Raw genomic sequence first — 21,571 nt, 5'->3', positions numbered from 1 at the left:
ACGTACCACACCCACACTCTATAACTGTATTTTTACAGATGTTGTACAATTATTTTCTGTTATACTGAAAAAGAACAGATTGCACAGCTTGTCAGTTTCAGATAATACATATCTGAAATGTTAGCCAGAACATTCACCCCAAGTCATTGTCATATCCTTTAGAGGGCGTCTGGTGCGTGATTCGCCCATATGATGATGACTCATTTTCGTGAAGCCCGACGAAGCCTCACCTACAAAGTTTGATGACCCCTAGAACATACCAGGCATGCGCACTGACCTTTACATCTCCAGCTGGATTTCCCTGGCATGCCAAATACTCTATTGTTGGCTGTTGTTTTAATGTTGTTGACGTGTTTTCGCGCTCACGCTGCCATCCTCCGTAATATTGTTGAGTCAGACTGTCCACGAAGATGACTAGCTGACATTTTTACAGGTACATTTGTATTGTTTTGTCACATATTTTGTCTATGTATCAATATTATGTTCTAACATCTAACGTAGTCGTACGTGTTTTCACTCTTGACACATTTGATTCGGAAAATAACTAGTACATAGGCACTGTTACTAAGGTAGAACTACTGCTGGTAAACCCAGCGCGGTAAGCCACATATGTAAGCAGGATAAAAACGTGTAAAAACTGCGCTGTTTTGAGGTTGACTATAAACAAGCTACTGAAAAAAATGCAGAAAGGCTTGCGATACAAGGTCGACACCTCTGCAATACGTTCTGTACACCGCGGCGAGTGGTGATCCGTATCAAATGTGAACCTGTAGTCGGTGAAATTACGCTGTAGTGTACAATGACTCTTATATTTTGTGTCGCTGTTTAAAAAATGAACTTATTTGTTACAAATGTAGCTCTTGGGTCGGGGTGGATCAGTCCCATCCCTTTCGCATAGTGTACCCGCAGTAGTATTAAACGACCACTGGATCGTTTATTTTTACATTGTAAAGTAATGGTAATCTATTGCTTATAAATAGACGTTGTATCTTGTGGGGGGGGGGGGTCAGAATCAGAAACTCCGTACTAATCTAGCCATAGGGTGTATTGCTATGTGGTACGTGCTCTTACAAAATAAACGTCGTCAAACTCTTTGTATTCAGTTAAATAGTTGTCGACTGAATGTGGGATCTCAATTGTTCTTGAAGTTTACACCTTTTATCGTAGAACAATAAATATTTTATGATAACATTATTCCTGTTGTGTAACTGGTAACTACAGTCTGGAGGACACTTTTAGTTTTACTTGTGCGGTAACCATGCTTACTGTTGCGCTATTACACTATGCGTTTCTTCTATTATGTAATTCCGTGTACTGTAAACAGTTTCATTTTCATTATTTGATGATTTTATGGCATCCGTGCTAAAAAAAAGTTAGGTGAAGTCACTGACACTGTCACTACTTATGAAATTAAAAAAAAACAATTTTTTCATGATACTATTATTTTTTACATTATACAATGTATAACCATCTTGAAATGTCTTTGCCTGATATTTTTGTTTTGTTTTAAATTGCATGGTTACTAAAGTATATTTAGTATAATTTTTACATAGATAACATCTGTTTTTAATTTCTACAAATATTAACCAGTCTGGACCTGCTTTTTGTATCAAAAGATAAATGTTTACCAGCTTGTTCAATGCAATACTATTATCCAGAGAATATATTTTTTTCCCTATATTTTACATTCAACTCGTCAAAAATCAGTGAAAATAAATTCCATACAAAACACCGAAACAGTCTTTTCAGCCAAAATAATTTCCAGCTAAAATAAAAGATTTTACAGTACCGGGGGTGGGGGTGGGGGTTATATACACAATGTATATAGTTGATTTCCTCAGCTTTGTGATACTGGCATAATAAATATTACTAGACTTTTTAAAGCTAGCTTGGTATATGTATTTTCACTGTAACACAAGTAGTTTCAGCAGGATTCAGATATCTATTACATACCGGTAGCATGCCATTCAGCATAAATACATTATGGGAGGGGAATTTCCATTAAATGTAATAGACCAATTAAATGAAATTGTTATTTCTTACGTTGTCATTATGGCCTTTCCTTCCCATGCTGCCAAGAAAAGGTATGAGGTAAATTGAACAAACATAAAATAAAGCTTTTGCCAGTATTCCAAGAATTCTGTTTTTTCTAAAACAAAAAAAAAAAAAAAAAAAAAAAAACTTTATCCAGTTCACTGTCATATTTACTGTGTCCTCATCATGAGAACCCATATCATAAACAAAAATTTCAAATTGTTCTAAACCTTTGTAAACTTAGTAGGTGTGTGTACATGCTATAAGGTTAATTACTGGTATTTCACAGTGGTTGTATGGCATGCTAGGTTACACCCATCCACAGAATGATATACTATCCGCCCACACTCAGTTGGATAGGTCAGTGATCTTCATCAGTTATATTTTGATTTTATCAAGGTTTTTTCATGTCTAAATTAAACATAGAATGACCAAGAACAACCAAAAACGGAAGAAATAATTTTGTCCTGAAAATAAATTTGAAAAATGATATGAGGATATATCATATATGAATCCCATAGTGTATTGTGGTACTCCCATGATGCATTTCACTTATGTGAACATTAGTTAGATCATCTCCAAGCTTAAAAAAGTGGAAGTATATTTACACAACAAACATACCTTGGTCCATCACTCTATTAAGCATATGTGAAAGAAAATGCACCATTGGGCCATTCCAGTTTATATCTGCACCCCCCTGTTGATGAGGTCGGATTTCCAGCACTGTATGATGGGGAAAATACCCCGGAATTCCAACTGTATATGGAGAAACAGAATCTGGAAATCTAGACAAGTATGGAAAAAAAAATTCTGGAAATCCAGGCAGTTATGGCTACTAAATAAAATATGGCCTAGTTTATTTCACCACATACCAGTTGATGAGGTTGGATTTCCAACACTGTATGACTAAAAAAACTTGGAATTCGGACTGTATTGGGCCAGTATGAAATAGTTATTACTGAAATTAGATAATGATGGTGGGACGAATGAGCTCATCAACACCGTGAATCAGGACTAGTTTGGATTTCCATTATCAGATATAAAATTTTGAACTTGGTAAATTAGCATATGATGAGAGTTATATTTGGAAATCCTACTCTGTATGGTGTCACAAAGGAACTCATCAACACCATAAGTAGAACCTATAGTTTTGGATTTCCATTACTGTATGGTGAATGGTGATTTGGAAATAAAACTTTGTATGACTTGTACACCCATGGAAATTATACCCTGTATGAAGTAAACTCACAAACTCATCAACAGGGGGGGTGCAGATATAAACTGGAATGGCCCATTATTGTTACCAGTACTGCCTGTGCCATGTTGTCCCTGGGCTTCATGCCATGCCTGTGCCATGTTGTCCCTGGGCTTCATGCCATGCCTGTGCCATGTTGTCCCTGGGCTTCATGCCATGCCTGTTCCATGTTGTCCCTGGGCTTCATGCCATGCCTGTGCCATGTTGTCCCTGGGCTTCATGCCATTCCTGTTCCATGTTGTCCCTGGGCTTCATGCCATGCCTGTGCCATGTTGTCCCTGGGCTTCATGCCATGCCTGTGCCATGTTGTCCCTGGGCTTCATGCCATGCCTGTGCCATGTTGTCCCTGGGCTTCATGCCATGCCTGTGCCATGTTGTCCCTGGGCTTCATGCCATTCCTGTTCCATGTTGTCCCTGGGCTTCATGCCATGCCTGTGCCATGTTGTCCCTGGGCTTCATGCCATGCCTGTGCCATGTTGTCCCTGGGCTTCATGCCATGCCTGTGCCATGTTGTCCCTGGGCTTCATGCCATGCCTGTGCCATGTTGTCCCTGGGCTTCATGCCATGCCTGTGCCATGTTGTCCCTGGGCTTCATGCCATTCCTGTTCCATGTTGTCCCTGGGCTTCATGCCATGCCTGTGCCATGTTGTCCCTGGGCTTCATGCCATGCCTGTGCCATGTTGTCCCTGGGCTTCATGCCATGCCTGTGCCATGTTGTCCCTGGGCTTCATGCCATGCCTGTGCCATGTTGTCCCTGGGCTTCATGCCATGCCTGTGCCATGTTGTCCCTGGGCTTCATGCCATGCCTGTGCCATGTTGTCCCTGGGCTTCATGCCATGCCTGTGCCATGTTGTCCCTGGGCTTCATGCCATGCCTGTGCCATGTTGTCCCTGGGCTTCATGCCATTCCTGTTCCATGTTGTCCCTGGGCTTCATGCCATGCCTGTGCCATGTTGTCCCTGGGCTTCATGCCATGCCTGTGCCATGTTGTCCCTGGGCTTCATGCCATGCCTGTGCCATGTTGTCCCTGGGCTTCATGCCATGCCTGTGCCATGTTGTCCCTGGGCTTCATGCCATGCCTGTGCCATGTTGTCCCTGGGCTTCATGCCATGCCTGTGCCATGTTGTCCCTGGGCTTCATGCCATGCCTGTGCCATGTTGTTCCTGGGCTTCAATTAAGAATTTTGTGGAAGCCTTACATAGAAAGAAAATTCATAAAAGCTTTCTATCATATAATAAGCAATTATCAATTACATTTCGTAATTTTATTGAAAAGGTGAACGAACAGTAATTGTGCAATTTAAGTCAAATTCCCAGGCAAGGTGATGTAATGTAATGGGTATGATGTAATCTAATGATGTCATTTATGAATATTCAGTTTTCAATTGTAGTTGAATTCATTATCAGTGTGGCTTGATCATTGACATAGACTATGTTCCTGGGTAGTGACCTTTATTGAACAAACTTAATAATCTTTATCTTATCGGAGTTGTTGTTTATAAATATGTTAATGTTTAACTTATTTCATCTATGATCACAGCTTTTTAATTCTTCTTCTTCTATGGGTTAGCAGTATTTCACTGTGCTGGTATTATATTTAGTATTATTAACATAATATTGATTCACTTTATATACAGCTGTGTAGAGTACGGAGGTCTCCTCATCTATTATCCAGCGCCATGTGTTGATGTTCTCGTATAATCACTGGTTCTAATAACATGGGAAATATGGTTACTACTTGCTGTGGGCGTTTTCCCAACAAGAGTCGGCTGCATAGTGATTATGATTTGGTTCCTCACATAAAAGGCCACAAACGAGATCTAAGCGCGACATACAGTGCCAAAGATTTAGCGTTCACCTTTAATCAACTGAATGTGAATACAGCTACAGAGGAAGAGCTCATGACATTGCCTGGTGTCAGTAGACCGGTAGCTAGAAACATCGTGGATTACCGACGACAGATTGGTGGCTTTCGTAAAGTTGAAGACATTGCATTGGTCACTGGAGTCGGTGCTGTCAAGTTGGCTCATATGAGAAATGAAATATGCGTTAATAATAGAAATGGGACACCTCATGGTAGTGAAGGTGGGATATCGAGAAATTCGTCGGGTAATGGTAAAATTTCTTCAACTAGTGCTCAAACTAGTCAGTCTGCTCAATACGTAGATGTGAACACAGCAACTGTTGCTCAGCTAAGCAAAATTAACGGACTTGGAGAACACTTTGCTAAAAAGATTATCCATCATCGTAACACAAATGGACTTTTTTATAAATATGATGAAATCGCAGATATACCTGGTGTTGGACAAGCTACTTTGATAAAAATCCTGGACCAAATAACACTAGGGAAGATGGAGTACTCGAACAGTCGATCAGATATTGGTTCGAATGGACACGTGCCAAAGCGGCGACTGTATCGCTCAAATAGCAAAAGCAGCGGTACTCAAACTGACTTTTTAGCACCTACTCCAACCACCCCACCATCAGGATCAAGCTATATCAGAGATCCAGTCGTTGAGTTCACTGGAGTTAAAGATGGCTTGCCGATTATTCGTGTCGGCAGCTGGAACATGTCTAAGTTGAGTAAAGAAAAAGCCAGTAACAGTGGTGTAATGGAAGTTATCTGCTTTACAATTCTTGAAAATGGGTAAGTAAACTGTGCACATAACTGAATATTTCATATTTACTTTGTAATGCTTTACGACTGAAAAATGATTTTGTCTTTTTTTTTCTAAGATGTCTAAAAAAAAAAATGGTGTGGTCAGTCGACAGTATTACAGACATATTGTGCAATTTTGTGTCAGTTAAATTTTACTGAGCTACTTTAATGGAGGGAGTCAACTTTTAAAATTTATTGATGAATGCCCTTAAAAAGCTAAAAAAAAAAATGCTGTGACATGCACTTTGTTAACTGACAAGCTTGATTATTTTATTTTTTTTCTGGGCGTAAAAGTCATCTTTGTTTTTTGTTTTTTATTGACATGACTAAAGATGATGCAACCATCAATAGTCACTAAGCACTTGAGTTTAAAGAGGAAAAAAAATGCCATTGATGACCTATGACCTCATGAAGTTGACCTAGACTCGTCACATCAGTCATTGTACTGTACACACACGTAAGGCTTAATTATTCGCTGGGTTTTATTTTCGTTTATTTCACTGATAGCTATATGCCAAACTAAAACCAAGTAAATAATAATATATGTTATGTTTTCTTCACAAACCATATACCGGTATATTATAACACCTGATTATTTTCTTCTTCTACAGTACTAGTGCACATTTTCACACATTCACCTTTTAAAGCAGCATTAGCTGTAGCTATCCTTTTTTTTCCTCTGATTTGTCTGCAATAAACCATTCCCTGGGTTATTAGTACCAATTTGTAAAGACCACTGCCAAATGTGGACACTGAAAGCAGAGTGTATACGATATTTACTAACGTTGTATATTAAATCATTTGCAAGTGAAAAAAGATGGCCACAGGGTTGTCATAATTTTCTACGGCCTCCACCATATGACAGATTTAAGCGACATGGTGAAACTCGACCCTCAGTTTACATATCGCATTTTATGTGTTATTAATCATGCAATTGTGTCTAAAACAATATTTTGGTAAGATTTAGTTATTTTTATGTGGTAATATTTAAACAAAAAAATGTTCAAAATGAGTTATTGTTGCTTTCAGCCACTTTTGTATGTACTTTAGATGATATACAACAAACCCAAATGATAATATGAGGTGTTTGTGAGGACGCTTTTACCTACATATAAAAATTACATGCTTTCAAAATTAATTCTCCTACTTTGCTATCACCACATAAATAAATACAATCCATAAAACAGGGAATAGAAGCGACACATTGCTTTGTAAGATGCAAACAGTTCATGGCTACTGGTTGATATACTAGTAATAACTGAAAAATAAATATTTATGATTCTGGTGATCACGTACATCCGATAAAAAAAAAAATGTTGCATCACAGAATTTTGTCAACATTTTTCAAAAATCAATATACCGGTAACCCGAAATGTTTTTATTTTTGTTTTTCTGGGTCTAACCAATATGTACCTGGTAAACCTGTACTAAACTTTACCCCAAAAGAAATCAAAATAAATAAAAAAGACAGAGATTCAAGCTTATATCAAATAAATCTACCTGGTATAATTTTTTCATATATTCTGATAATATTTTGTAGACATTGAAAAATTCATAAAAGTGTACAAAGTATATTATAAAAATTATGGCATAAAACAAATTACCATAAATTATGTTAACTCTAATGTCTTTGTAATGGATTCCAACCATGAGTCCAGTGTTACATGTTACATTGTGGTAGCGATTGACCACACGGTAGTTTTGTTTTATTATTTCTAGAAATCATGAATAAAAAAGCTTTTGTTTTTTGAATCGACGGGAAAGCAAAATGAATGTGTTACAAAATAATTCTTGTAAAATAAAAATTTTAAATAAAATAATCAAAAATTCTAACTACCGGTATTCATAGTTTTCAAAGACAGCCACCTTTGTGACATAGCGTTGTGGAATACACAAGTAGTTCATTATGTGAGTGAATCTAAAATTATTCACGGTATCTGAATTCAGTGTCCAAATTTATTGAAATTTCAATATTTTAGTGAACAAACTAGAAACAAACAGTTCCCTATAAATTAAAACATCTCTATGATGATGCATTCCATAACATCAATAATGAGGGTAACATTTACCCCCCAGAATTGAACCTCGAAAATGGTAAAATAAAATCCCTAGTATATCGAGTAGTTAAAATGTTATATTTAGTTTGCATGAACACATGGCCAATTAACAGGGTATTCCTCTAACACATTAGTTGTATGATGTGGCATATTGTGTGTGTGTGTTATTTTTAGATCATGAGTAATAACATAAGCCGCTTATTTGTGTGAAATAATGCTGTTGGGGTCTAGATCTAGGTACTTTATATTATCAGTTGCCCAGGGATCATGTTGAAAACAAAAATTGCACGAAATCATGATTTGTTGTAACCTATACATCAATGGCCTATGATCACACTTAGTGATGGTAACTTTGCTCTTCTAGGAAACACCGTTTTGACTCTCAATATTGATCTTTTGTGGGTCATTATATCAATATTATTTATATGATTTGTTGATTATAATTGTATGAATACAATTCAAAATGCCGATCTTTTCTTATTTCTTCTCATATGAATTCTTTGCAACAGATATATGGAGCGAAAATGCCCATATTTGTAAATTTTTATACTGAAATAGTTTTCAGTTATTAATTTGTTCATGTGTGGATATAATTTTTGACTTGCTTAATGACATTATGTCATTTCTCACCTGAATGGTAATTTTAATCAAACTGATACAGTGTGTTTTTGAATTTTGATGAAACGAACAATGTATTTTACACACGTGATTTACATCAAACAGATTTACATATCGAACAGGACGTCGTAGCGTGACGACCACCGTCCTTTAACTTTGGTGGTCATCAATGTACACGCATTCAAGTGTATGTCTTCATATAGGTGTGGTTTTGAAGTACCTAGTATCGTAAAACATTTCGTCAACTGTGTGCTTATAAGATTACCATAACTTATTTTTTTTGCCAAAAAGTTTAAAAACTTGTGCTCATCTTTAAAACGAAACGCACTGAAATTTAGAAATTTATTGAAAACATTACAAGCAGATGATCATTGGTGGTGGACTATGGCTAGGATTGCAGTTGGAAAGGCCCCCTAACATAGGATTGCAGTTGGAAAGGCCCCCTAACATAGGATTGCAGTTGGAAAGGCCCCCCTAACATAGGATTGCAGTTGGAAAGGCCCCCCTAACATAGGATTGCAGTTGGAAAGGCCCCCTAACATAGGATTGCAGTTGGAAAGGCTCCCTAACATAGGATTGCAGTTGGAAAGCCCCCCTAACATAGGATTGCAGTTGGAAAGCCACCCTAACAATTCTCTGCCCGATTTTCCCAGTTTGCGAGAATCAATGATCAAGTGATTTTCTTTGAACAAGGATTTTGTTTCGGCCTTACATTCAAGTTATCAATTACCTTTGCATTACAGATTAAGTCTGATGGCGTTTCAAGAACTAGTTGATCAAGAATCTTTAAACATGGTAATTGTATATTAAATTCTATTTATGAAGATAAATCATCACATCTGTGATTTTATAGTAAGATTTTTGATGAATTGCAGAAATCTTATTTCGTAAATTGCATTTTGCTCGATTGGCATTGAAGATGTCGCAAGTGGAGTAATTTCTTTTTCTGATTTACTGTTGCGATTCGCCTCTAAAATATGTAAGAAAACTGCTTCTGTTGTACATGTAATGTGATTTCACAATAACTTCACGATATGTTTCTACTCTCCGTAGGTATGTACAGAACTGAATAATCCTACACTGCCAAATATAGTAGGTTGGACAGGTCATCAAGGCCAGTGGGAATGTGAAGTCTCAGATGTTGCTGGTAGAATTAATCAGGTACGTACTCACGACCTGTACACGTGTGTAAATATATACACGCTTTTATGTTCACAATTGTATTCTGTACAGGATTGCCAACCTGCGGCAGATTTTGAAAATCAGTAACGTGTCCCAAAGGTGTCTCATTTAATTGTCTCTCCTCTTCTTCTGCACATTGCTAGCTCTAAGCTGATGAACAATGAGTCTATTGTAAGGTCTATGGTTTAATGATTAACCATTACTTTGTGGTTATTATTTCGCGGGTATGTCTGTACAGTCTGGTCAATCTTATCCTGATAGCAGTATCTATGACACGCGTATAGTAATTACCATAGTTACAATGTGGTCAGGGGGAATTTACAGTTAAATATCTAAGTATAAGATTGAAACCAAGCAAAGCTGATATGTTTATTTCCTGTCTGGGTTTCTCTATTTAAAACCGACAAACAGCTGTTTTTTGTCAATTTGGATTCAAGTTTAAGGATACTTTACTTGGTATTAAGAGAACAAAGGCAACATTTGTGTAACACCATTCAAGCATTTTAATGCTTTAATATAAACTATAGACTTCATACTAAAATGTAGTAAAAACATCACCCAAAGTGCAAAAGTACAGTAATTTTTAAAAATTTGATTGAATACTACCGATATATATATATATATATTTGATTATACATCACAGGTGTACTTTGATTATATCGATTGTTTTACGGTTTGTTTACAACTCTCAGAATGGTGGGTCAAAAGTCAAGGGCAACACTTGTGTTGGTGATGATGATTTATATTGCAAGTTATCATCCAAGCATATTAATAACTAATCTATATAAAACGTATTGATATCTAGTGAGCCAAGATACATGCACCCTGATGTTAGGCAGATCTGCAGATGGCTGTGTGAGCTACTTCAATTTTTTTTTGAGAAAACAACTACATGTACTTCAATATGTTTAAACTGGTTTGTTTTGATCTAGTGCCGTTGGATTATAACGTAAACGTTCTTACAAAATATTTTTAAATGAGTAATGAGATATGCATGTTAGTCATTTAATTTTGTATATCATAATGCATCTGTTCTCGTGCAATGACCAGAAACATGAATATTTCTAGCATCAAATGACCAGAAACATGAATATTTTTATCTGACTTGTGCAATGACCAGAAACATGAATATTTCTAGCATCAAATGACCAGAAACATGAATATTTTTATCTGACTTGTGCAATGACCAGAAACATGAATATTTCTAGCATCAAATGACCAGAAACATGAATATTTTTAACTGACTTATGCAATGACCAGAAACATGAATATTTTTAGCATCAAATGACCAGAAACATGAATATTTTTATCTGACTTGTGCAATGACCAGAAACATGAATATTTCTAGCATCAAATGACCAGAAACATGAATATTTTTAACTGACTTGTGCAATGACCAGAAACATGAATATTTTAACCTACTCATGCAATGACCGAAAACATGAATATTTTTAACCTACTCATGCAATGACCAGAAACATGATTTTTTGTTACCTGACTTGTGCAATGACCAAAAACATAAATATTTTTAACTTATTTGTGCAATGACCGGAAACATGAATATTTTTAACCTACTCGTGCAATGACCAGAAACATGAATATTTTCAACTGACTTGTGCAATGACTAGAAACATGAATATTTTTAAATGACTTGTGTAATGACCAGAAACATGAATATTTTTAAATGACTTGTGCAATGACCAGAAACATGAATATTTTTAACTGACTTGTGCAATGACCAGAAACATGAATATTTTTAACTGACTTGTGCAATGACCAGAAACATGAATATTTTTAACTGACTTGTGCAATGACCAGAAACATGAATATTTTTAGCATCAAATGACCAGAACATGAATATTTTTAACTGACTTGTGCAATGACCAGAAACATGAATATTTTTAGCATCAAATGACCAGAAACATGAATATTTTTAGCATCAAATGACCAGAAACATGAATATTTTTATCTGACTTGTGCAATGACCAGAAACATGAATATTTTTAGCATCAAATGACCAGAAACATGAATATTTTTAACTGACTTGTGCAATGACCAGAAACATGAATATTTTAACCTACTCATGCAATGACCGAAAACATGAATATTTTTAACTTACTCATGCAATTGCCAGAAACATGAATATTTTTAACTTACTCATGCAATTACCAGAAACATGAATATTTTTAACCTACTCATGCAATGATCAGAAACATGATTTTTTGTTACCTGACTTGTGCAATGACCAAAAACATGAATATTTTTAACCTACTCGTGCAATGACCAGGAACATGAATATTTTCAACTGACTTGTGCAATGACTAGAAACATGAATATTTTTAAATGACTTGTGTAATGACCAGAAACATGAATATTTTTATCTGACTTGTGCAATGACCAGAACATGAATATTTTTAGCATCAAATTACCAGAACATGAATATTTTTAACTGACTTGTGCAATGACCAGAAACATGAATATTTTTAGCATCAAATGACCAGAAACATGAATATTTTTATCTGACTTGTGCAATGACCAGAAACATGAATATTTCTAGCATCAAATGACCGGAAACATGAATATTTTTAACTGACTTGTGCAATGAACAGAAACATGATTTTTTTTTTAACCTACTCATGCAATTTCCAGAAACATGAATATTGTTTTTCTCTGCCTAATAAGCAAAGAAGTTCATGTTCAAACTAAGTTTAATTCTAAAATACCCATGTATTGGAATGTTTTATTTGAAGTCCTAATTGATCATCTCTGTGACAACAGTTAACCCCCATTGTGTTCATACATTTGGTTTTAATTATTCTGGTACATATACCACAATATATAGAAGAGGTTAACCATGTACAAAGTAGACTCACCAAGTACACTAGTGATATCTAATAACTCTGTGTAATTATTCCTTGTATACATACTGTAAACACAACTTGTTATATTATTGGCAATGTCTATGAATGAGGAGGCATTGGGTATGAAAATGTACAAATAGTTTTCTGGATTTTTTTTCAACATTAACCCGAGGTGAATGTTCACAGGAACAGAGACAAAAACGACTAATTATTGTATGTATGACGTTGCAAACAATAGAAGTCGTCTATCCCTAAATGATGTTTTCCAAGTGTTGCATATCTGCAAACTTTCACAACACAAAACATTTTACATTGCCATTTCAAGCTGATATTTCTCGGGTGAAAATGTATAGTAATAAAGTTAACACAAGAATACCACAAACTATGCACTCGGCCAGTGGGCGTTGGTCGGTGGATACGATCACCGTACTGTCTTCATGCATACTTATTTTCATAATAATCTCATTGTATAAGCATAATGTTACCAAGGAGTACAACTTACAACCACAGGGCAACCCACGTTAGTTATTTATAAAATACTGTGAAATACTTTATTTTTGCTGGAATAAATTTTCGCTGAAAAGGAATATTGGGCATTTTGTATGGAATTAATTTTCACTTATTTGTGATGAGTTAAATGTGAAATATAGGGAAAAAAGTATATTCGCTGGATTTTATTTTCACGGAATCATCCTTTCAGCGAAAATAAATTCAAAGCGAAAATAAAGTATTCTACAGTAGTGATCCTTGTGTTGGGGGGGGGGGGGGGTCACTGATGTGATTATTCTGGCAAGCTAAAAATATCCATCCTCAGTCTTTATCACCAAATCTCACAGCACGTTTCTCAAATATTTGTAATTTTAAAGTGAACTAAAGTTTGTCTTCTACAAACAAGTCAGTGATAAATGTGTTTAATAATTTATCTGTAATCATCATACATTTTCAATGGCCAAAATTAGGTTCAAAAATGAAAGCAAGCATGTGAGGCAAAAAAATTTGTTTTTACAGAAATTTTAACTCGTGTTTTCTGATTGCTGTCCAGTAACCAGTGGTGAGGGTGGGGTAGCATTCTTCAATGATTATTCTTACTACTCTTACTTGCTGTAATATTATACCATACTAACCACCAGATGCTTTTTTTGTTTCAGTCACTAGAGTATAATGGTTTTCTCTGGGACAAAAGTCGTGGAATAACTTTGAAAGATGCTCGACTGTTGCAGCAAGTGCAGAAACCAGCACATCAACAATTTGTCAGGCAGCCCTACATTGGTTTATTTCAGGTCAGTTTTACAAATGTTTTATATTAATTTGAAACACATCTCATTTATTTGAACATTTTTTATTCAATGTCAACAGACAAACAGTTGTAGATCTGGTTTATTGTGGCAAATATTGTCTTTTAAATGGATGGAATGCTTGATACATAGTATCAATGCTTGTATAAATATGTTCCTAATTTCATGTCTCTTTATTTATAACAGGCAGCCAAATTAGACATTACTCTGGTCAGTGTACATTTGAACTCAAAAGAGTCGCAGGATCATAGGAGAGACAAAGAAGTGGTTAGTATTCATTACATTTTTAATTATACTGCCGCAGATTGAATAAGTATGATATGATGGTGTTGTTAGATCGCAAGATGGTGACCAAAAAGAATAGAAGTTTTCAATACTCCCTTACACTTCAATTTTCATTAACCCTTTGAACCTTTGAGTATTTGGTGCAACATTTCACAAATTTGTATGAGTTTTTCCATAATTTCATTGTAAATTTTCAACCAAAAGGATATTCCCATTGTCTACAAGCCTATGACAATTTTTGGAAAAATGTTGGGAAAAAACTTATGTCAGTTTATTTTGTGAATTTTGTTTTAAGAGTTTACATTTTTAATTTACAGTGTAAACATTTTTGGCTGCTAGAAATATTTGATGTTTAACAATGTATTAGAATTACTTATATTTCACAAAAACTCCCAATTTTTACTGCTAACCAACATTTGTAATTTTCACTGGCTCATGAAACCTACAAAGATTTCTTTCACAAAATAAAAGCATATTACAACGGATAACCCTGATGGTGTTTCCTCACTTCACAATTTATAGCCAGCTGTTGAAAACGTGGTTTATTATATAACTCAGGCTTTCAAATATTCCAGGCTGTTACCTATGGTACAAGGACAATAAATTATTACAACCGATATGTCTATTTATAGACTTGTTATTCTTTTTTCTTTTTTTAAAGTTTTTTCGTGCCAGGCGACAGTTCCGAACATTGAATGTTGTCTCTCCTGACTTTTTTTTTGTATGTGCAAATTGCAAGTGCTAGTGCTGACACATAGAAATTTATGAGTCTCATGTATTAGCATATATATGAGAAGTCAATACAGATAAAAAAATATTGAGAATTTATCAACCTAGAATCTATGCCCATTCTATTTATTTCTTATCAGTACATGTCTGTTTTTTTTTTTGTTTTTTTCAGAGTGATGTCAAAAAACTACCCTATCTCATTGAGTCTCTCCAAACTGAAGTACAAGGTAACAATGATTAACAATAATTTCTTTCGTTTTCCCCAGAAGTTCTGCTGTGAGTGACATAATTTAATTTTGTATGACCTTTCACGAAAGGTAGCCAATCACACAAACATGTTACCGACACCTAAATAAGTTAGATGACTGTATTAGGAATATTGCAGGTTAAAAGCCTCCTTTGCTGTTTGTTTATTTGAGTTGCTACCGGTAACTTACATGCTTATATTGTGGTGCAACCCTGGTGTGTGTGTGTGGCTTGAAGCTTAGCATGTCCGCTAAGCATCAGGGGATTTGGAGATTCTACTCCCGTGGTCAACTGAACACTTGCTAGGCTACATTTAGGGTTGGATATATGGCAACCAGTGGCAGGAGACGTGAAATTGTTGCCATTAGCTGTTCCTGTCCTCAATGCACATAACAAAACCAAACACAGCATCCATGTGTCAACAAGTAGCGGATTGCCCTGGGATGTCTGAAACTTTCCCTCATCCCAGATCTGTAATTGGGTTTTTTGTCTGTTGATCTGCTTACTAAATAAATAAATAAAACCATCACAATGTTATTTAAATTGAATCAGACTGACCAGAGTTAATCATGCTAGATAACAGTGAAATCATCGGCACAATCACCTTTCAAATTGCTGCTTCCTGGCATTCCGTTTACTCCTTTCAATTGAATAAATGAGCTTGTCTACTCGGCTCATTAATAATTCAACCAATCAAATAGCCAAATTCATTTTCTGAACAGATGTTGATCGTATATGGTACACACTTGTGTTGTGTAGCTAACAGCAGTAACACATAAGAGAAAGTCAGGGATATGCACATTACTACCCCGATTATTGGGCATACCTGGAGACATACTTTCATTGTAATGTGGCTGTCTTGAATTGGCCAACAAGTATGGTGTATGAAATCAACATGTACCATCTGGTGTCCTAGCTCGTCTCCACAGAACACTTGCCTCTGAATAAGCCATTTTGAGGGTAGCATCACGCATGGCCAAACTGTTTAACATAAACAGAAGTAATTTTCAGGGTAATATCAGCATTTTCACTGTTGCTCATCTGTCTTTGCCCAAAAATTACCCCAAATTCTTTATGATAGTAATGCTATCCTGAAAAGAAACTATTAACTAAATTATGCACGACAGTGTGTTAGACTGGTATGACCTGTTTATTTGTTGTGGATGTCTTCTGTGTTTTTATTTCCCATGCTGCAATACACTATGAAAGATTCAAAGTTTTATACTTTTGTATTCAAAGTAATGAGAATTTGAGTCAGTTTAACTCGTTTCTGCATTTTCTTATTGTAGTTTTTTTGTTTTTTTTGTTTTTTTACAGGGCAGAGTAATATAATGATAGTGGGTGACTTCCACACGGAACCCACAGTATCGGAGTTTGATATACTGAAGAATTTAGGTTTTACAAACAGTATAGCAGCCACTTTATTTACAAATATTTCACGAACTGATTTAGACGGTTCTTGTTGCCATGATAACATGTGGATTAGTAAAGAACTGCAAGACGTAAAAACTGGTAAGAAATAGCGCTACTACTCTGAGTACTGTAAAATCTGTATTAGAAGCTGCGGCTTCTTAAAATGGTACAATGCAACAGAAGAGCTTCTATTAAAGTATCTACACATATGAGAAATTGTGAATTTTTGGTTCTCAATTATTCAAAAAGAATGGGTGCGACTTTTATTAGAGATGCAGCTTCTAATACAGATTTTACGGTAGTTTTCAGTCATCTATAATTATGTTTTCTTCCATAATAGGACTCTTGATTTTCAGAGTATATTTGTAATTATTACCTGGGCATTTTGTGGAACTGTATGCCCTACACATGAATAATTCAATCATTTTTTGTACTGTGTCAAATAGGTTATTTTCCGTTCAACTGCGAGATCTCGTGAGATGCATGAAAGACGCGTGTCGAACGTCTGCCGCAAAAATCGAACAATTTGATTTTGAACTTGAATTTCGTTATTTCGTAGCTCAGCCGACCAGCCGATCTTCGACAGAGGAATATTGCTTTCGAATACCCTCACTTAATCAAAATTCTCTATCATCAAATGTGTACAGCACATTATTAAGCATGGAAATGCCCCCAAAATATTTTCGCGTTTGTCAAATCCCACGCGATGTTTGACGCCACTACGACGCTATGACCTTTGTTTGTCCTGTTTTTATGCAAAGTTTTCATTGGCCAATTGGCTGGATTGATTCAAATTCCATTCATATTTATAATTGTGAAGAGAATGGAGAGATGGAATAGTACCATCAACTTCAGTCAAGGTTTCATTTATTCGGCGATTGCTTCGACATTATACATTGTCAGAATTGTCGCTATTTATCTATATTCACCGTCAATGAAATCAAACACATTGATGCATTTCTATGATAAATGAAATGGGGAGATTCATTTGTTTTATAAATATTTCTAACATTATCCCATTTATAGAACACTATTTTCATGCAAAATAACATATGACTGGATACAAGATATCAAAATCTATTTATTTTAAATTTGAAAATCGATACAAGTTGTCAAGTAATTTTAATAGCACATGATATCCAGATAATAAAGCAGAAATCTTGACTGTGTTTTTAGGTGAAACTGGAGTGATTCGTTCAGGCTTGCAACATCCGTGCATTCCAGATGGCTGGAACTGGAACTCTGTTGTATCCAATCATTGCCCTGTGTGGACGGAGCTGTATGTCAACAAGACCTTTGATGGAAACACTGATAGTGAAATCCATTACGCAGATAGTGCGACAGCGTCTGAAAGTGGCGCTTCAACGAGTAATCACATTCGTCATGCTAGTTATAAAGCTTCGTTTGATGCTGATGCTGACGGTGACGATGGGGATTTGGACTATGTTCCTGCCGTGTAAGATTTGCTAACATGATTTTGTGGTTTTGTCAAGTACATGTTAGATTCTAGTCTAGGCACCTCCAGTCTAGGTACCTGTTAGTCTGGCCTAGGTGCGTGTTAAGCATAGAATATATGCGGCATACCACTAACGTCATGTTGAAGAACAAACTTTTTAATGCTTTTTTGGCATGTGTAGGTAAGAACCGGCTGTTAACATCCGAAGCTAGAGTAATGGTGTCTCACTGCTGTCGTTATTTAATAAACATGTATGTATGGTTAATAAAAACAACTTTAATAATTCGTACAATATTGTCACTTCAGATTGCAAGCTTTTGCAGATCCATCTGTGACTCTTTTCATCATTGTAATTGGCATGACAACAAATGAAATTTACATAGTGAATGGAACGCCACATAGATTCTAGGCAAAGGTAGATTCTGCAAACTAGGCATGTATATGTAATTGTTCAGAACCACTAGATAAGGGTTGACACATTTGGGCATTAATATTTCTTACAGAGAAGAATGAACATTTGAAATTTAGACAATAATGGTAATTTTGAATTCTATAATGACTGCCTTTTTAAATTACGTTTTCTTTCCCTGATTGGGTTATTAGAGGAAACTCTTGATTTCAAACAGATTTCGTAGGTGTTTGTTACTATAACAACACACTGGCATCGGCTTTCAGAGCTATAAACCACGTCACCAGCTACATTGAGCACAAATTTGTATTTTTGAATATTTTACAGTTATGTAAATTTCTCTGTTTTTGAAAATATTTTATAGTAATATACATAAGAGGAGATGAAGTCGGATAATTTTTTGAGATTGGTGCTAAAGTTAAAAAATAGACAAAAAAATAAATTTACATGAAGAATGTACCGGTAGTTCCAGAATGTCCAAAATGAAAACAGTTTCAGTAATATTAATAAAATTATTTTGCACATAAAATTGTGGGAAGAGGCAAAAAGAACATGTCAACCTGTTGTAGTATAAATTAGCAAAAATTGATAGCCTTTGTATAAAAAAAAAAAAAATATGGACTGGTATAATTTATGTGTTTTATAATTAATTTCATCAAATTAATTACTGTAAAATAGTTTATTTTAGCTGGAATTAATTTTCTCAGAAAAGACATTTCGGGTGTTTTGTATTTTATTTTCACTGATTTTTGACGAGTTGAATGCAAAATATAGGAAAAAAAGTAATTTCACTGGATTTTATTTTCCCTGAAAATAGCCAAATGAAATTCCAAATGAAAATAAAGTATTTTACAGTACAAAAAATAGTTTTTGTTTTAGGTCCACCACAAAGTAGTTGTTGGGTCTAGGCAGTAGTTGTGCCAAAACTTGCCGTAGTAATTACTTTAATGAAATACGAATGTCTGTCAACATTTCCAGTGTCTTACCAGTTGTGATCAGATGAATAATTATTCTAGTCCTCTCCTACTCATCAAAGATGGCCCCTGAGTTTGTCTTGTATTCATTCATGAAGCAGACTTTTTAATAGCTACATGCTATTTTCAGTCATAACAACTCTGCGCATGAATAGCCACTTGATTATGTCAGCAAATAGGTCATTTAAAACTGATTCATTAGATAATGACAACAGATTTTCAGAATTTTGCAGTAGCACAGATCAAACGCCATGTAGTAAGATAGAAAGTTATTCGGAAGACAGTTTGAGTGATTAAATCATGATGAACAAAATGGTGGACACAATGACATACTCAGACAAAAAGATTACACGACACTGAAACCTGGATTAAAATAGAATACAAGAATCATTTGTTTAGAATTACTGATGCTAAAATAACATGCTTGCTAAAATAATTGTGTACATTACCAGTATATGAATGTACAAACCCTAGTACATTTTAGGAAATTTTGCATCAGTAAGCGAGCATCTATACAACAGTAGATGAATATTTACATTAGAATTTCATAATTGTGTTGTAATGAATAGCTGGCAAGAACTCCATTTCAGAGATTAGCACAGCTAAGAATCTAGGCACTTTTTGATGTCTCCAAGACCTCTATAACAAATTCATACACAAATACAACACTCGATGAAAACATACATGGTCAGCAGTCAATTTGATTGGTTGAGTATTTTGCTTCCCATGGTTCAAGTATGTAACATTTCAGTAGATTTCCATGGATAAAAAAAAAGCTGACCAACACCATATTCAGTGTAGACATCTTGGAAACCCCTGATTCTAGATTCTCATTTAGGCTTTGTAGAGATGTAAGTTAAATAAATTAAGTTTTGCTTTGAGTATTTCCAATGGATGAAGCTATTAAATAGTTTTTGCAAGCTCAGTTTTTTAAGCCAGACTTTCTGATTTTAAAGAATTTCTCATTTAAATGTTCTACAATTGTCTGCCATTCGATCAATAAATTTTTCAAATCTTATTTAATTTATTGTGAATTAAGAGAAAAAAAATGGTTTATTACCGGTAATATGGTATAAATATCTATGTTAAGTTATGTCTAATTGGCAGATTACTTTCGTAGACCCACTTTATGTAGATTCTGCATGTCTTTGTATGTTAATTGTATTTTTAGCATTTCTTGTGTATTTCTACTGTTGGGAATAAATACCATATAAAAGTATAGATGGTAGCTGCAAGAAGAAATAATTATAGTTTTGCATTTGTATGTTTGTCTTTTCTAAACTTGCTATTTAAAGTAACACCAGTTGCGTAATAATCAACTTATTAATGTTCATGATTCAACTCCAAACATGATGTACAAATGTACTATATAGGGCTTAATTATTCACTGGGTTTTATTGTTGCTTACTTCTCTGGCAGCTAAATGCGATAAATTAAAACCCAGTGACTATACAAATTTAACAACAGAATATTTTTTGTTTCAATCCAGTGACTATCTCTACAACGTCAAATCTCCTAAAATTAAAAAAAATTAATATACAGGTATCCTCTTCTATAGTAGCCCAACATCGGCCATTGACAAAACATGGAACGACCTAAAACGAACCAAACGAACCGTAACCAAACTGACCCAAAACGAGCCAAAAACAAGCCAAACTGACCAAAAACTACCCAAAAGAGTAACAAACGAACCAAAATTAGCCACAAATTCAAAAAAGATGGGCGATCAGTCATTTTAAAAGGATACTTTAAACTGACAGTTGGGGGCGCTGTCCTCAAACGACACAATGAAAAGATGTAAATGAAAATATAGTATGAGTAAGTAAATACTAAATAATTATAACACAATAAACAAACTAATGCATACTAATTTTAAGTAATAAATAAATCTTAACCAAATAAACACTACTAGATAATTATTATTAAGAAGTAACCAGTAAATAAAGTCTGGACCTACTATTTCCAAGCTGTGCTAGAAATGGAAAAACAAAAGTAATAAGAAAAATGTGTGGTAAGAATAAAAAACTGTAAAACTACATTAAAATTAAAAAACCGCTATTTATTATGTTGCTCGGTATCGCCCGGCTTTTAACTTAAAAT

General features: G+C 35.0%; 1 protein-coding gene across 1 annotated transcript; it reads left to right on the top strand.

The window, feature by feature from the left end:
- Window positions 1–287: 287 nt before the first annotated feature.
- Window positions 288–20,690, top strand: LOC102806288 (endonuclease/exonuclease/phosphatase family domain-containing protein 1-like). The gene is made up of 9 exons (XM_085500230.1): window positions 288–433; window positions 4,925–5,934; window positions 9,365–9,416; window positions 9,675–9,782; window positions 13,813–13,944; window positions 14,146–14,226; window positions 15,146–15,200; window positions 16,537–16,731; window positions 17,809–20,690. Exons 2-9 carry the CDS (start codon window positions 5,006–5,008, stop codon window positions 18,090–18,092), a joined length of 1,836 nt encoding a protein of 611 aa, XP_085356356.1. The 5' UTR covers window positions 288–433; window positions 4,925–5,005; the 3' UTR covers window positions 18,093–20,690.
- The last annotated feature ends 881 nt before the right edge of the window (window positions 20,691–21,571 follow it).

The sequence above is a fragment of the Saccoglossus kowalevskii genome, chromosome 6, assembly GCF_978046115.1.
Source record: "Saccoglossus kowalevskii chromosome 6, keSacKowa6.1, whole genome shotgun sequence".
Taxonomy (NCBI): domain Eukaryota; kingdom Metazoa; phylum Hemichordata; class Enteropneusta; family Harrimaniidae; genus Saccoglossus; species Saccoglossus kowalevskii.
Note: the sequence above shows the minus strand (reverse complement) of the source record. Positions and strands in the feature narration are given on the sequence as shown.

Excerpts from the sequence above, each read along its gene's own strand:
- LOC102806288 (XM_085500230.1), top strand. The coding sequence starts at position 5,006 with ATGGGAAATATGGTTACTACTTGCTGTGGGCGTTTTCCCAACAAGAGT. Across the intron at positions 5,935-9,364 it reads TTTACAATTCTTGAAAATGG|ATTAAGTCTGATGGCGTTTC; the intron begins GTAAGTAAACTG and ends TTTGCATTACAG. Across the intron at positions 9,417-9,674 it reads ATCAAGAATCTTTAAACATG|GTATGTACAGAACTGAATAA; the intron begins GTAATTGTATAT and ends TACTCTCCGTAG.